The sequence below is a fragment of the Hippopotamus amphibius genome, chromosome 3, assembly GCF_030028045.1.
Source record: "Hippopotamus amphibius kiboko isolate mHipAmp2 chromosome 3, mHipAmp2.hap2, whole genome shotgun sequence".
Classification (NCBI taxonomy): Eukaryota; Metazoa; Chordata; class Mammalia; order Artiodactyla; family Hippopotamidae; genus Hippopotamus; species Hippopotamus amphibius.
In genome coordinates this window covers 30,516,705-30,533,353 of record NC_080188.1, presented here as the reverse complement: position 1 = coordinate 30,533,353, position 16,649 = coordinate 30,516,705, and the positions used below count along the sequence as shown (strand labels likewise).

The window sequence follows — 16,649 nt, the reverse complement described above, 5'->3', positions numbered from 1 at the left end:
TAAGGAGAGGTAGCAGGTGGCATATTCAATGATAATTAATGTAGTGAAAAAACAGCATTAAGAGAAAAGAATGTACACATACACACACAAAGCCTGTTTAACCATTTTGTAGACGGATTTCAAACAGAAACTGACTTCATTTCTTTTTCTGAACTAACTGGAAATAAGTGAAAGTCGGCAAAAAGAAAGTGCCTGGAATCTGAGTTCAGAGACTTCTCCATATCGCACCATGATAAAATTTGATTTGAATAAATTATACTTAACTTTAAAATTAAGAATATTGCTACCATTATAAAAATTATTTGTAAGAAAGAGAAAATAAATTGACTGGAAAGTTTATTGGAAAATCTATGCCAAGCTTCATAATTTAAGATTATTTAAAACAAATTAAAAACATCTATAAAAGGTCAGAACATTTGGTATTTTAAAACTACTTAAAAATTATAGTATCATGGTTATAAAAATAACAGTTATGGCAAACTATACACTTTTTAATTATAGAAAACATTAAAAATATCTAACAAAACATGTCTTGCTGTTGCTGTGGGGGAAAAGGTGGGGACAAATTTTTTAAAATTTTATTTACGTATATTTATTAAAAGGTTTTCCATATGACACTGTAAATAGTCCCAGTTCTGTTGTATTTTGCTGTAATCTGTGAATTCACACACAGGAGATAAGAATACATAAAATTACATGGATGGTGAAAAAGTAAGCCCCATCACACCCTGAATAATTGCAAAGAGCATAATCTGAACATAAAAGGAATATTAGTTTTAGAAAAAGAGCATTGCCCACCCCCAGGTACACACAAACTCCATTTTACTAAACCACAGGAGAAAATAAAATGCATCATAAATAACTGGTCTTCTACTTTTCTAAGTTATTTCTTAAGTTCTTTTTCGGTCATAATGAAGTCTATTAATAACAGGGTTTTCTTCAAATGTGTATGGTTTGAACACGATTAGTTTTTGTATGACAATCTATTTTGTACTTCTGTTCTTTTATTAATATCTGTATATATCTAAATTCTTTAAAGTTACAACTTTGAAAATTGATTGTAAAAAGTTGTTTTCTATTTAGTATGCCACAACAGGTCAGTGTTTACATACTATTCTGAAAGACTGATAAATTACAACACACAGTTTAGAAGCAAAAAACCGGATATTATTGAATGTATATTGGAATTTCAACAAAATGTTTTACTGTATTTACCTCATATACTTTTGTACTCAACATTTTAGATTAGTACAGTGAGGAATTTTATTTATTGAAAAATATCCCAAATTTCTGTTCTACCATTTCCCAAAATTCTAAATGCAGCTTTTAGTTTAATTTTGATAGCATTTGTATTATGTGAAGAGTCCATGTGATAGCCAAAATATTATAATATTGTATATAATACATGAATGTATCTTTTCTATCACAGTTCTTCTAGTTGGCAATAACAAATTATATATGGTAGCCATTATTTTATCAAGACCTCTGCTATTATAAGAATAGACCTGAATATAGTCCTCTCAATGACAGACAGCAAAATGGTGAATAATTCATTTTACATTTAGAAGAAAAAAGTTAAACATGACACCACAGCATCAAGGTTGATCATCCTTCGTGAATGCATTAAAGGTATGGGTTATAAACACAGGCATGGAAACTAGAATATTTACATACATGTATCGTGGCTCATTAAGAAAACGATTATTAAAGCATAATGTGAATAATACATTATACTAATTCACAGTATAAACACACTTTGAGGAGTAATTTAAGGCAGGAGTAATAAAAATACAGAAAAAACATCAGCACTATTAATACATATTCTCTTCTGTCACACATATGAAAATATACACATAGATATAGCTCTTTTAAATCAAATTTTTTACATAAATATTCACTGATTTAAATAAAAGTTGACAGAGGTAGAATTTGTGTCAATGTTCATGATTTTCAGGAACAAGTACTTCAAATATTTCATTACAGTTTGTCCTTTAAAAAATCCATATAGCCAACTCACTGAAAGCCATCATTCTGAAAAAGGGGGGAGAGGAAAGGTGGGTTAAGAAAAAAATGATAAACAAAATTACTCAGTACATGCATGAAAAACTGAAACAGTAATGTTTTAACTGAAATTATAGTCTCTAATAAAACCTTTGCCCACAATCAAGTTATATTTAATAGTTAAGTATTATTCCATATTTCAAAAAGATATTCCCTTTAAACTTATAAAAGCACATCAAAGTATACGAGTACTAAAAGAACAATACACAGAAAAGAATGGGGCAACATAAAATGTTAACTGAGAAAAAGCACTCAAAATAAGGGAAAATATGTCTAGGTTCAATAAAATTATAAACAAGTATTGTACATTATGTTGCCTGAATCTTAAAATAGCATGTTAGGGATAGTCAAATATTTTTCCAAATATTTTGACCTTATGTCCTATCTAACCACCCTCCCAACTGAAACTCACACACATTAAAATATAAATAATCACACAATGGAAACATTGAGAAAGTATTTTTTTATATACTGAGGAAGACACACTTGAGAAGAAATTATCAGACAGGTTGTCAAATACTGATGTAAAATATTATTTATAAGAAAAAAAAATGGAAACAAACTATATGTCCCATAAGAGGAGAATGATTAAATGAATCATGGAATATCCATGTGACGAACTGTTAAATCACTATCTTAAAATGGCATTTTTGAAAGTGCTTTTAATGATAACAATAAACGTATGCAACAATACTAAGCAGAAAACCCCCACAGAACAAAACTGATAAAAACTTTTCTGAGTATGATTTCTATTAGAATTATATACTTATGTCTATGCATGTATGTATATTTACTACAAATTAAACATAAGAATGGAGTATGCCAAAATATTAATTGCTATTTTCTCTGGGTTGTAGGATTAAAAGTGATTTTGATTTGTACATCCATGTTCACAGTAGCATTTTCACAAGAGTCAAAAGGTGGAAACAACCCAAGTGATGAAAGGATAAACAAAGTGCGCTATATACATAGAATGGAATACTATTCAGCCTTAAAAAGGAAGGAAATTCTGACACATACTCCCACATGGATAAAACTTGAAAACATTATTGTAAGTGAAGTTAAGTCAGTCACAAAAAGACAAATACTGCATGATTCCACTTACATAAGGCACAAAGAGTAGTCAGATTCATAGAGACAGAAATTAATGATGATTGCCAGAGGCTGGGTGAAGGGAAGAATGGGGAGTTGTTTAATGAATACAGAGTTTCAGTAGGGGAAGATAAAAAAGTTCTGGAGATTGATGGTGGAAGTGATTTTTGCACAAGAGTGTGAATGTACTAATTGCCAGAGAAAAATGGTTAAAACGATAACTTTGATCTTATGTATATTTTACTCTAATAGAAAAATGTAAAAAAAGTGATTTTCGTTTTCTTCTTTATACTTTTGTATTTTATGTTTTCTCAGTGAGCATTTCTGAAATGCAACAATCAAAACAGTAAAAGCAAAATTGGATTATATATTTTAACTATTAGAGACACTGTACTGTAAATATGGCTTGATTATGAATATTTCATATTCATTTCTGGATACTTATGGGGAAATCCCTTAAAATTAGTTTTGGTGACACTTTAGAAAATATGAATGGAAATGTGCTACCAATTAACAACATCATTAGGATATTCTGGGAATTTGTTAATGGTTGTAGGTTTTCTAATCTATATCTACTAGAATGGCTACAATAAAAAAATGGAAAATAACAAGTGTTGACAGGATTTGGAAAACGAACTCTTACACTGCTGGTGAGAATGTACAATGGTACAGTCAAGTGGAAAAGTCTGGCAGGTATTCAAAAAGTTAAACATAGAATTACCTTATGACCCAGCAACTCTAGGTACTCCCAAAAGATATGAGAACAGACTAAAACAGATACTTGTACACCAATGTTCATAGCAGCATTATTCACAATAGCTAAGATGTGAAAACAACCCAGGTGTCCATCAACTGGTGAACAGAAAAAACAAAATGTGATATAAATGCAAAGGAATATCGTTCAGGGATGAAAAGGAATGAAGTTCTGATATATGCTACAACACAGATGAACCTTGGAGACGTTATTATAAATGAAATAAGCTAGATGCAAAAAGACAAATATTGTACAAATTCACATATGAAAATCTGGAATAGGCTAATTTATAGAGATAGAAAGCAGATTAGAGGATATCAGGGTGGGGGAAGTGAAGACAGGACTGCAGAGTTATTGCTTAATAGATACAGAGTTTCTGTTTGGGGTGATAAAGTTTTGGAAATAGTGGTGATGGTTGTACAACATTGTGAATTCAATGTCACTGAGTTGTACACTTTACAAAATAGTTAAGGCAAAGTTCATGTTACATATATTTTATTATAATTTTAAAAAGTTTTCTAATTCATCACAGCTTTAGAGATTGCTGGAATCCACTATGTTCTAAATCAGTAGTCCTTAAAGTATAGTCTGGGCTGGGAGTCAAGCCTCTTTTCATTAAACTAAGGAATTCTTTGCTTTTTCACTCTTATTATCTCATGAGTGTACAAATAAGGTTTCCAGGGGCAACATGATGTGAAAGGCCAGTTAGTGAATAAATATTTCAGATTTGTGGGCCACAGGGTCTCTGTCACAAATACTCCATTCTGCCACTACAGAAAAGCAGTCTGAGACAATATGTAAACAAATGGGTGTGGCTATGGTCCAACAAGCTTAATTTACAAAAACTGGCAGTTGGTGTGGATTTGGCCCATAGATCCTAGTTTTCCAACCCTTGATCTAAAATGCAGCTGTAAATCAAGCATGAAAAAAATGTCTGTCACACCTGCCACGAGGCTTTATAATGAGAAGCTGAACCTCCATCTAATCACATTCAAATTAATGCAGCAGCTTAGAAGTTGTGAGGACACAGTGATTGCAGTCAGCACTAGGAAGTGGTCCTCAAAATGAAAGAGGAAAACAAATGTTTTAATCAAATAAACAAACACAAAAGCAAAAGCACAGCAATCAGGAATCATTTAAACATCGGCCCCACAAATACCAATAAACCCTGAGGCATCAGTATATTAAAGAACAGAACACAACTAATGTTCTTATGAGGATTCTCAGTCACCAAGGAAATGCTTAATTATCTTCTATATACTTCTACTGAAAGAGGCCAAAAAATGCATAATTTTTAAAAGAAGTGACTTTTACTATTTCTGTCAATAAGCCTTCATTTTTCAGTCACCTACCTTTCAAACCCTGGGTCTGACATGCTTCTTTCCCATTCATTCCCATCTCCAATGAATGAGCACATCACTCTGACCTTTCCTCAGTCAAATGTGTCCTAGCTCTTTGCAATCACTTTGGAAAACTGACTTGCCATATCTACTCAAGCTTCAACACATGCATGTCCAGTGTCCTGACAATTCCACTCCTAAGTATATACCCAAAAGAAATGCACACATCTGTTTGCCAACAGAAGGTACTAGAATGTTCATCATAATTCTATCTGTAATAGCCCAAACTGGAAATTATCAAATGCCCGTCGAAAATAGAACAGGTAAATGGACTGCGCTAAGTTCACATAATGGAATACTACATAGCAACAAGACAGCCACCTACAAGTACACAGAAGTATGGGTGAACCTTACAGAAGCACTGTTGAGGAAAAAAGGCCAGAAACATATGATTCACTTATAAAATGTCCAGAAACAGACAAAAGGAATCTATGCTTTTAATAACCAAGACAGCTACTTTTAGAGCAGGGCTTATGAACAGAAGGAAGCCCAAGAGAGGTCATGCTTTATTTCTTGATCTGGGTGCAGGCTGCATAGATGTGTTTAGTTTGTAAAACTTCACTGAGCTGTATATACTATGATATAGCACTTTTCCGTATGTATATTATAACTTATTTTTAAAAAAATCTGTCCTAGCTTTCAATATTAAGTAATATTTTCTCTGTTCACACTTTCACTATCTGTTATTTGTACTTTGAGTTCCACACAGCATCAAATATTACCCTGTGAAATCTCATACTGTCATTTAATTTTTGTTGTGGATGTCTTCTCTTTTTTAATTATGGTATAATTTATGTACAATAAAATGCATGGACTGTACATGTCCACGTCAATGTTTTTACAATTGTATACGCCCATGTAACCATCACCACCATGACAAAGCACATTCCATTACTTCTGAAAGTCCCCTGCCACCTCTGAGGGCAATCTCCTCTCCCCCAACACAGAAAACAACTCTGTTTTTATAACCAGAAATTAATTTTGCTATACTTGGTGTTACATACATACCTTTCTGATAATCAGTTTACATGTTCAGGAGAATGTAAAGGAGATCTGAGAGTAGAACTAAGGGGTGGTGTGCGAAGACCATGCCGGCGCATCTCTTGGATTGCTCGTTCTCTGTCAGTAAAGACAAAGTAAGAGATCAGAGCAAAAAGTGGTATACAGATAAAAGGTCCTGTTATTGTTATTAGTTAAGTAATTTCTACTCAATTAATTAATTAGTATTGCTACTAAATTTAAATCATATGTCTTTATATCATTTTTAATTTGTGGATAAAAGATTTCAATTAAAGGAATATGTACCTTAAGAGATTGTTCAAAGCCCCTGTGAATATAGATTTTCAACGCTGGTTGGTTCCCCTCTCTGCCCCTACCTTTCACACCTCTTCTTGCATATAAATCTAGTCCTCTTCCTTCTTCTTGTCTCAAAACGCCCAAATGTTAGAAGTAAAATAATCTATTTTCTGTTATGTCTGGGTCTGCCCCACAAAGCATGATGACTGTTTTGCCACCTCTACTGTGGGCTACTCAGAGTCCCTTGCCTAGACTTCCTGGCTTGAGCCCTTCAGTATCTAGGATTTCTACCTACACGGGTGCTTCACAAACTTTTTTTCATTATAATTCCCTAAAAAAACTTTTTTAGATGTCTGCCCCCACAAATTACCCTCCCCTCCAACAAATTTTAATACCTCAATTTTTAATACACAGATACACTGTTAATGTACAGTGGCCCTTTGGAGGGCCATAAATGATTGTAATACCTAAGGTTTTCTTCTGCCACTCCCTCTTCCCCCAAGAATCCATATTGTCCCCTGCAATGATGATATTACCTCTTTAAAAATGCATGATCTAGTTGGATGGTAAAGAGAAGGAAAGACACGGTGATATGGGTCAAAGGTTCTTTGGGGATCAGGGGCAAGGAAAAAGGAGAGAAATTAAGGGGGTCTATAACTCTAGGCAATAGAGAGCTTGACTTAGGACCCTTGAATTGAAGAGAATTTCAGTCGTCATTAATAAATGAAAACTATTACACATATACAGTTTAGCACATCCAGAAAACAGATCTAAATTACAAGAAATAACAACACTGCTTTCATGACACTGATGTAACCTCAGACTTCATTTCTCTTTGAAATCATAAATATTGATTTCTTAGCAAATTCCATCTATAATCCAAATTGCAAATCACTTAAAAGTTTTGATGCAAATAGGTAAGAATAAGATTAGAGAACTCAAAAAACTGACCTACATAAGCAATCTGACCACTATTTGAGAATGAAATCTTGGGAATGTTGATATCTATGGTATTAATACAGTAGGTAAGAATAATGGAAAAAAAGTAAGCTGACAAATTGATTTGCAAATTAGACTTGGTTTAGCTGTTAAAGCAGGTCTCATTCCTGTGTGTAACACCTGGAGATTAAATTTTTCAACATAATAAAGCAAATGAACTGAAATATAAACTGTATGAATATTACTAAGCTGGGAGCGGGGAGGAAGAAAAAGAAAAAGAAAAAGAAAAGAAAATTACTAAGCTGTAGCGAAAATATTATAAGGATTAAGAGCACAGGCTTTAAAATTAGATTTGTCTGGATTTTAGTCTTGGCTCTGCTATTTACTATCTGTGTGACCTCAGTTTCTAATAATAATACAGGCACGATAATAGTTAATAGGACTAATCAGATACATACATATATCTGGCATATATTTGTTAACTGCTCTTCTGAACATCAGCATCATCACTTTTATGATGATTTGTATTTAAAATTTCCTACTCGACCATAATGTTTTGGGCTCTTGTAGAATCCTTACTAGCTTGCTGATCCTCTAACTATATCCTTTGAAATATTTTTGCCTTGAGGAATGCTATGGCAAACATTTATACAATACTTGCTACTTTATTGTGGGGATATTATCTTCTACAACACTTGTTGCCTTTTTAGAAAGATTTACCACAGAAATTTATTTTACATATTAATGCTAAGAAAAGTTTGCTATTTGTAAGCCATATTAAATCCTTTTTTGGAATAGAAGAGGGAATAAATAAAAATACTGTTCAACGTTAAAAATATTTTCTTACCGTTCATATCTTTCAGTTGAAATCTGCCTTTTCAGAACATCAAGATCTGTTTGTAATTGTGCCATTTTAGCCCGAAGCATGGTGTTTTCCCGGCTTTGACTATTTCTTAAAAGCAAATTGAAAAAATCAAATAAGTAAGCAATAAATATTCTGTTTTGTAGGGTCAAGTGCTATGGATTTTTGCTTTTGTTATTAATAATACAAATGGAGGTGACATATAAGGATGAAAAAAGAGAAGACTTTTCAACAATAATTCTGTAAACGTCTAGAGCTTCTATCATAAGTTTTCTTTTTCATTCACCTTATTTAACAAACATTTACTGACCTTCTAGTATGTGCTAGGCACTGCAGCAATGCTAGAGATGCAAATTTGAGAAGACGTGAATTGTAACATCAAAATGTAAAGTAACTCTACTGGCTCTTACTTGACTCCTACCTCAGAAAGGGAAATAATTCTAACTCTTTTTAAAAGTTAATTATTCCACTTGTACTATCTACTCTGGGTTTCCTCTCCTCTTCCAAAACTATGTCCAAACTTTTCCATCCTAGAAAGACACCATCATCAATCTCCTAAAAGGTAATCAATACACTTATGAGGGTCAAATTTCATGGTCTCTTCAAAGTCTATTTCCTAATCCACAGCAGGAAACACAGCCAACTCTCCCCATTCTGAAATGCTCTCCCCTTCACTGACTTTTCTCTTCATTCCTCAAATTTAGGCATTTTTCTAAAGTTCACTCGTTCACTTTCATGGGTACCACCACTGTGGTGAACATATACAAATTACATCTCCAAACATGATGTCTCTTCTGAAATAAGTCCCTGAATTTCCAAAAACAGCTTATATGTAAGCAAAATATTTTGGTTTTGTACAACCTGTCACACTCCCATCCCCCACTCTCACCAAAATTGAAAAAAAAAAAATTTTTTTTGTTCCTCCAGTATCTATCATCTGTTTTATGCTACTAATCTACAAAAAACATTATTCCTATTGAAAAATTATTTGTCACAAGCTATCTTCCTCACAAGCTGATTTATGACACTTACAATTTGCTTTCTGAAAGGGTTAACTTCTCTTTAAGTAGCTGAATTTCTGTATCCTTCTCGTGGGAGGTTAAATGGGAATGAAATTCTTTATCTCTATTTGTAGCCAACAATGATTCAAGGTTTTTAATTGTATGTCTCTCACTTGACAGTTGTTTTTTTAACAGCTCTGATTCTGATTTTACATTTTCTAATTCCATTGCAACCTACGAGAAGAACAAAGCAAAATTACTTCAGTACAATTTTAGACTTACTCTGAAAAATTATCTGCAGAACTATGCACACATCAATTGCTTTATTTTGGATACCAATTAAAGATTCTGAAATACTTTTTAAGTATAAGAAAAACATTTTACTTTCAAAATAATCTTTGCTATTTTTAGTAAGGGCTTATTTTGACTATAAGACCTGTTCTAACTCTCAAACAGTTTTCTTTCATGTTATCTAGTCGAGAGGGTAATTAACATAAAATTCTAAAATGTGGCCACCCTATCGGTAAGGAGGCCCTTCTGGTTTATTAAATATGTATATTCTGATTCACAGTCAAACCAATCTTGAAGCTTCTCAGTACCTGAAAATAAAGTTACTACTAAATGAGTGAAAATTGGAAATACCCATGTTCCCATGTTAAAAACACACACTGGGCTGTTTAAAGTAATGCTTCACTTTGGGAATGGGAAGCTCAGCTAACTCGACTTTTTTTTTTTTTTTTTTCAAATTGGCTGTGTTGGGTCTTCATTGCTGCACGCGGGCCCTCTCCAGTTGCGGTCAGCGGGGGATACTCTTTGCTGTGGTGCGTGGGCTCCTCATTGCAGAGCACGGGCTTCAGACGTGTGGGCTTCAGTAGTTGCGGCACATGAGCTCAATGGTTGTGGCTCACAAGCCTAGCCGCTCTGCGGCATGTGGGATCTTCCTGGAGAAGGGATTGAACCCATGTCCCCTGCATTTGCAGGTGGATTCTCAACCACTGCAGCACCTACGAAGCCCTAACTTGACTTTTAAAACTGAGATTTTTATCAGGAAAAATATTCCACTTAGGAAGGAATGAACTGCTCAATTCTTCATATAAGTCTTACTTTTAAACAGAGAAAGAATGTATTGGGATACGCTCCTATTCTGTAATTAGAAGACTGTATTCTCCTAAATACCCATCTGCTTCAAAACAGCACCTAATTTCATCGTCATGTTTGCCAAAGAAATCTTGACAAAGAATCTAGTAGTCAAACCTAGTTGTCAAAATCCTGTAGTCAGAAGTCACTACTCTAAAGGGGAACAAATATATTGGGTAGTGAATGGTAACGTAAAACAATTAGAGTAGGACTGAATAAAACATTATGCTACAATACTATCTTTTAAGTTCTCACCCTCTCAAATTCAAGATTTTTGGAATTCAATTGTTGGGTCATAATATCTTTGCCTGAATCAAGCTTAATGCAAAGTTCTCTAAGAGATGACAAATCATTTAATACTGCTGCTTTCTCATCTTCTTGGTGTCTCAGCTCTTCTTCTAATCTAGATATGCCTTTTGTCATCGATGAGATCTGAGATTCATATGCATGATGTGCATTTATGTGCTGCAAATAGAAAAAGAAACAGGTACAAAGTTAAAGTAACCAAATAATTTTAAAGGCTTGAATCTGTGTAGCTACATTGTCAGTTTATAAAACAAAAGTGCCAATTTTTGCAATTTAAAAAATTTTGCAATTTTAAGACACTCTCCGAAAGTTGTCTGCTATATAAAGATGGCCTATTTAATGCTTAAAAAAATAAATTATGTATAATTATTAATCATGGTAACTAAGTACCTCATGTATATATCTGGAAGACGCAAAGATGAAAATTATTGTTTTAGGGTTGTGAACATGAGAGATCTTTGAAGTTATATTAAATTTTTTCTTTATGAACTCTGTTATAATGCTTTTGTAAGAAAAAAGTAACATATATACTTATCACTCCTCAACTGCCTTTAAATTCTGAATTTCAAAAATGCAGTTTGCCTTAAAGCTACACACCTAAAGTCATATTTAAATTTTTAATTTAACCTAATAATAGTATACAACTTTATAAGAGTTTAATAAATGAAACAATGAGCACAATTTGAAATACTGATAAACACTTCTTTCTTAGAATAATCCACATTTTAAATTTTGCACAATTTAAAATGTGAGTGATAAATACAAACATATACAAACTCTACTTCTAGAGTTTAGGAAGAATTCCACACTTGAAAATTAAATTATTTAATAGGCTTTACTGAAATGAATCAACATTAAAAATCTAACAGAGGGCTGTGAAGATTTAATAAATTTTAACAGTTGCAGAAAAGTATTTGGATTTTCCAAATATTAATGAATTAATCAAAATTCCCCCAAACAAATATAAATATGTAAGTCAATTTTATATACCAAATAAGAACAAGAACAACGACTAAGCACAAAAGTACAAAAGAAAAAGTTTCTCCTGAGAACTATTTTGAAGGTTGAAAACCATTCCTTTAGTTACTATACTCTTAACAGAAAAACTTATAGAAATAGTGTATTAGTTTCCTAGGACTGCTGTAACAAGTTACTGCAAATTACTAGGTGCTTAAAACAACAGAAATTTATTCCCTCACAATTCTGGAGGTTACAAGTCTAAAATTTAGATGTTGGCAGGGTTGGCTTCTCCTGGAGGTTCTGAGGGAGAATCTGTTCCATGTCTCTCTCCAAACCAGCAATCCCCAGAAGTGCTGTGGAGAGACACATCATTCCAATCTCTGTCTTCATCTTCACCTGACATTCTCCCTCGTTATCTTCTGTGTCCAGATTTCTCTTATCTCACAAGGATATCAGTCATTGGATTATGGCCTGCCCTCGTTCAGTACGGCCTCATCTTAAATTGATTACACCTGCAAAGGTCCTCGTTCCAAAAAGGTCACGTTCACAGGTACTGGCGGTTAGGATTTCAATATACTGGAGGGGGCTCTAATTCTACCAACTCTCTGGCTCCCTCAAATTCATGTCCTTTCCACGTGCAAAATACATTCATTCTATCCCAATAGTCTAGCATCAACTCTAAGTCCAAAATCTTATTTAAATCAAAATGGGTAGGACTCTGTGTATGGTCCTTCCTGGGGCAAAATTCCTCTCCTTCCACGGATCTGTGATACTAGAACACACGTTACCTCCCTCTAAAATACAATGATGGCACAGGCAAAAAACAGATAATCCCATTCTGAAAGGGAGAAAACAGAAGGAATACAGGTGTTACTAGTCCAAAGTGAGCTTGCAGCCAAGCAGGGCAAATTCCATTAGAATCATTTAATCGGGGTTTAAAAATAATTATTATCTATGTCTTGATGCCCTGTCCTCTGGGCCTGCTAGGGGAGCTCCACCTTCTCAGCCCTTAGCTATAGTCCCACCTCTTGGCCCACAGTGGCAGTGGCTCTGCCTTCTGGAATCAAGGAGAAAATAGCCCAGTCCCTTGGGCCCATGCCCCTGGGCATGTGGTAACATAGCATCCCTACCAGCTTTTGAGCTTTGGCAGCCCGGCTGGTCTCTAAGCCACTTTCAGAGTCATTCTTCCCTTTTCTTGAGGAAGAACATATGTTTATAACTCTACTGGACTGTTTTTTGCTAGTAGGATCCAAGAAGTTGATGAACTTCCTTCCTTTCATTTTGTTTCTATCCTTTTCAGCTCAAGCTGGCAGTATTTCTACTAAGGTGATTGGCTGGATCTATGAATCACTCACTTAATCTCTTTACTAAGAAGTTATCTAGCCACACTCTTGGCCCTGCCTCCAGGACACACTTATCTGCCCCAGATCCTTTTTTGCTTAGCAAATCATCAAGTCCTGGATCCTTTTTTTGCTTAGCAATTCTTTCCTCAATCTATCTCTTTCCTTCACATCTTACTACAGCAGAAGGAGAAACCATGATGCACCTTTCATACTTTGCTTGGAAATTTCCTCAGCTAATATCCAAGTTCATTACTTATAAATTCTACTCTCCTAAGAGCAGACCATAATTCAGTCAAATCCTCTGCCATTTTATAATAAGAATCACCTTTCCTCCAGCATCCAATGACATGTTCCGCAATTCCATCTGAGACCTCACTAGCAGGAACATTCTTATTTCTGGACAAATTCCATTCATGATGACTCTTGTATTTTGTAAATAATAGAAGTTTTCCTTACAGCTTTCCTCTTTTTTTCTGAGTCCTCACCAGAATTGCCTTTAATGTCCATCTTTCTACCTACAATCTTTTCAAGGTAATGTAGGCTTTTCTATCAGGCACCTCAAAACTCTTCCAGCCTGTATCCATTACCTAATTCCAAAGACCCTTTTTAGGTTTGTTACAGCAGCATCCTACTTCCTGGTACCAAAATCTGTACTAGCTTCCTAACACGGCCATAACAAATTACCAAAAACTAGATAGCTTAAAACACCAGAAATGTATTCCCTCACAGTTCTGGAGGCCACAAGTCTGAAATCCAGGTATCAGCAGCATCGGTTCCTTCTGGAGGTTCTGAGGGAGAATCTGTTCCATACCTCTAGCTCAGCTACGGTGATCGCTGGCAATCCTTGGGGCTCCTTGCCTTGGTAGACACATCATCTCAATCTCTGCCTCTATCTTCATATGGCATTCTCCCCTGTGTCTTCTGTGTCTGAATCTCCCTTATTTTATAAGGACACCAGTTATCAGATAAGGGTCCACCCTACCCAGTATGACATCACTTTAACTTGATTATATCTGCAAAGACACTATTTCCAAAGAAGGTCACATTCGCAGGTACCGGGAGCCAGGACCTAAATATGTGTGTGTGTGTGTGTGTGGGGGGGGGGGGTGCATAGTACCCACTACAGGTGATCAACACGTTCTTCTAAAAACGAAGAGTGCCTACAGCACACCGACAAAACCAAACAGAAGCAGAACAGCCAGCTGCTCTGTTACCAATCTAACTCCCTACCTAAACTCAAAATTTTATTGAGAGATTTTCATTAGACTGTCTATGACAAAAGCTTACGTAAATCCATAGGCAAAAGAATGAAGTTGGAACCTTAGCTTATATCATATATAAAAATTAACTCAAAATGGGTCAAAGACGTCAATATAAGCGTTAAAACTATAAAACTCATAGAAAAAATAGGGGAAAAGCTTCATGATGTTTGATTTGGCAATGGTTTCTTGGATATGACACCAAAAATACAGGGAACAAGAAAAAAATAGATAAATTGGACTTCATCAAAATTTAAAACTTCTGTGCATCAAAGGAAAAACTTAGTGACAAGGTAACGCCACGAGATGGGAGAAAATATTCACAAATCATGTATCTAGCACGGGATTAACATCCAGAATATACAAACAATTCCTACAACTCAACAACAACAAAAACAACCTGATTCAAAAAAGGCAAAGGATTTGTATAGACATTTCTCCAAAGAAAATATACAAATGGCCAATAAACATACAAAATATGCTCAACATCACTAATTATTAAGAAAATACAAAATGAAACAAAAAACCAAAATGAAATACCACTTCACTCCCACTGGGATGGCTATTATTAAAAACAAACAAACAAAAAACAGTAAATAACAAGTGTTGGTGAAGATGTGAAGAAACTGGAACCTTAACATTGTGGGTGGGAATGTAAAATGGTGCAGCCCCTCTGAAAAACTGTATGGCAGTTACTCAAAAAATTAAACATAAAATTACAATATTATTCAGTAATTCCATGTCTGGGTATATCCTAAAGAGCTGAAAGCAAAGACTCGAGCACATACTATACACGCATGTTCACAGCAGCACCATCCTCAACAGCCAAAGGTGGAGGCAAACACTGACAGGTGAGTGGGTAAGCAACATGTGGCACACACCTACAACAGGACATTATTCAGCCTTAAAAAGGAAGGAAATTCTGACACATGCTACAACATGGATGAACCTTGACGTTTAAGGGAAACTTAGGGCTAAGTGAAATAATTCAGTCACAAAAAGACCAATATTGTATGATTCCACTTACAAGAGGTACACAGAGTGCTCAAACTCATAGAGAGAGTGCAGAATAGTGGTTGTCAGTGACTGCGGAAGGGGAGAATGGGGACTAAGTGTTTAATGGGTACAGAGTTTTAGTTGGGGGACGATGAAGAAGTTCTGGAAAAGGGATGGGGATGATAGTTGCACAACGATACACATGTACTAACTGCCACTGTATACTTAAAAATGGTTAAAATGGTAAATATGATGTTACGTATATTTTACTACAGTATAGAAGTAACGGGGCTCTCCTAAGCAAATTATCACAATTAATGACAGAAGATTATCACTGAACTTGATTTTATCAATGCTTAAACCTCACTTCAATAAAGTGCCTTTGAATGTTTTCTGTTTTACTAAATTATGTCTGCGTAAGGCAAATGAACATATTACCTCCTGAATTTCTTTTTCTAGTAGCTCCACTCTTTCTCGAAGGTGTCTCCTCTCTGTGTCAATAGAAAGAAGTTCCAGTCGAACTGAGCTGCTTTCTCCCTCAGCTTGATGGGCTTTGACCTCCCAGTCTTCAGCGCGGTTATGAAGCATCTGAAATCTATCTAACAAATCTTGATTTTCTTTTTCCTGGTTTAACGACAATTAAATTGTTTCTAAATTAGTAATTGTCACTCCCTGGCATACCCATACCATAAACATATATACACACTGGGATTTTTGTTTTAATTTAGGAAGCATAAGCTATCTGTGCAGACATTATACTAAGATCTGTAAGAAAATTTACAGACAGTAGGCAAGATTTCCACTTTTATATGCTAATATCTAATAAAGGAAACAGAATAAAGAAACATGAAAAAGTTAAAAAGAAATCAGTCTTAAATCCAATCTAAACAATATTTTTTCACCTTAGCAGCCATTAAGCTCTCCCATCGTGACACTTCAGTTATGTAATTATGAACTCTACTCTTCATTTCTTCTTTTTCTTGCACTGCTGCTTCTAATTCCAATGAAATTTGCTATAAATCAGAAAATTGAAGACAAATCTAAAATGAATGTAGCACCTAATGAGTTCTATATATGTTCAAATAGCTCCTTCTGAATTTGGGGAATAAGAGACAGTAGGAAAAAAAGGAAAACTGTTTCTGTTATTTTCACATGTTTTTCTTGACTGATCTTGACTTTCTGACCAAATATTACCATATAGCTCCCACAATATACAGAGCCACATATCTGGTATTTAAACTAA

At 34.6% G+C, this 16,649-nt stretch overlaps 1 protein-coding gene across 6 annotated transcripts in view; it reads right to left on the bottom strand.

The window, feature by feature from the left end:
• Nucleotides 1–340: 340 nt before the first annotated feature.
• CEP135 (centrosomal protein 135) overlaps nucleotides 341–16,649 on the bottom strand; it is a 68,524-nt gene continuing 52,215 nt past the window's right edge. For 2 of the 6 annotated variants that reach the window (XM_057729322.1, XM_057729323.1), the window contains 7 exons: nucleotides 16,309–16,419; nucleotides 15,845–16,030; nucleotides 10,798–11,007; nucleotides 9,437–9,639; nucleotides 8,390–8,494; nucleotides 6,316–6,426; nucleotides 341–2,031 (listed from right to left, as the gene is read on the bottom strand). In XM_057729322.1, the coding sequence (XP_057585305.1) occupies nucleotides 6,327–6,426; nucleotides 8,390–8,494; nucleotides 9,437–9,639; nucleotides 10,798–11,007; nucleotides 15,845–16,030; nucleotides 16,309–16,419 (915 nt within the window). In that variant the 3' untranslated portion in view covers nucleotides 341–2,031; nucleotides 6,316–6,326. Of the gene's footprint in view, nucleotides 2,032–3,874; nucleotides 4,006–4,850; nucleotides 4,966–6,315; nucleotides 6,427–8,389; nucleotides 8,495–9,436; nucleotides 9,640–10,797; nucleotides 11,008–13,962; nucleotides 14,176–15,844; nucleotides 16,031–16,308; nucleotides 16,420–16,649 lie in introns of those variants that run through there. The other 4 variants (XR_009052820.1, XR_009052819.1, XR_009052821.1 and 1 more) reach the window with 4 other exon arrangements.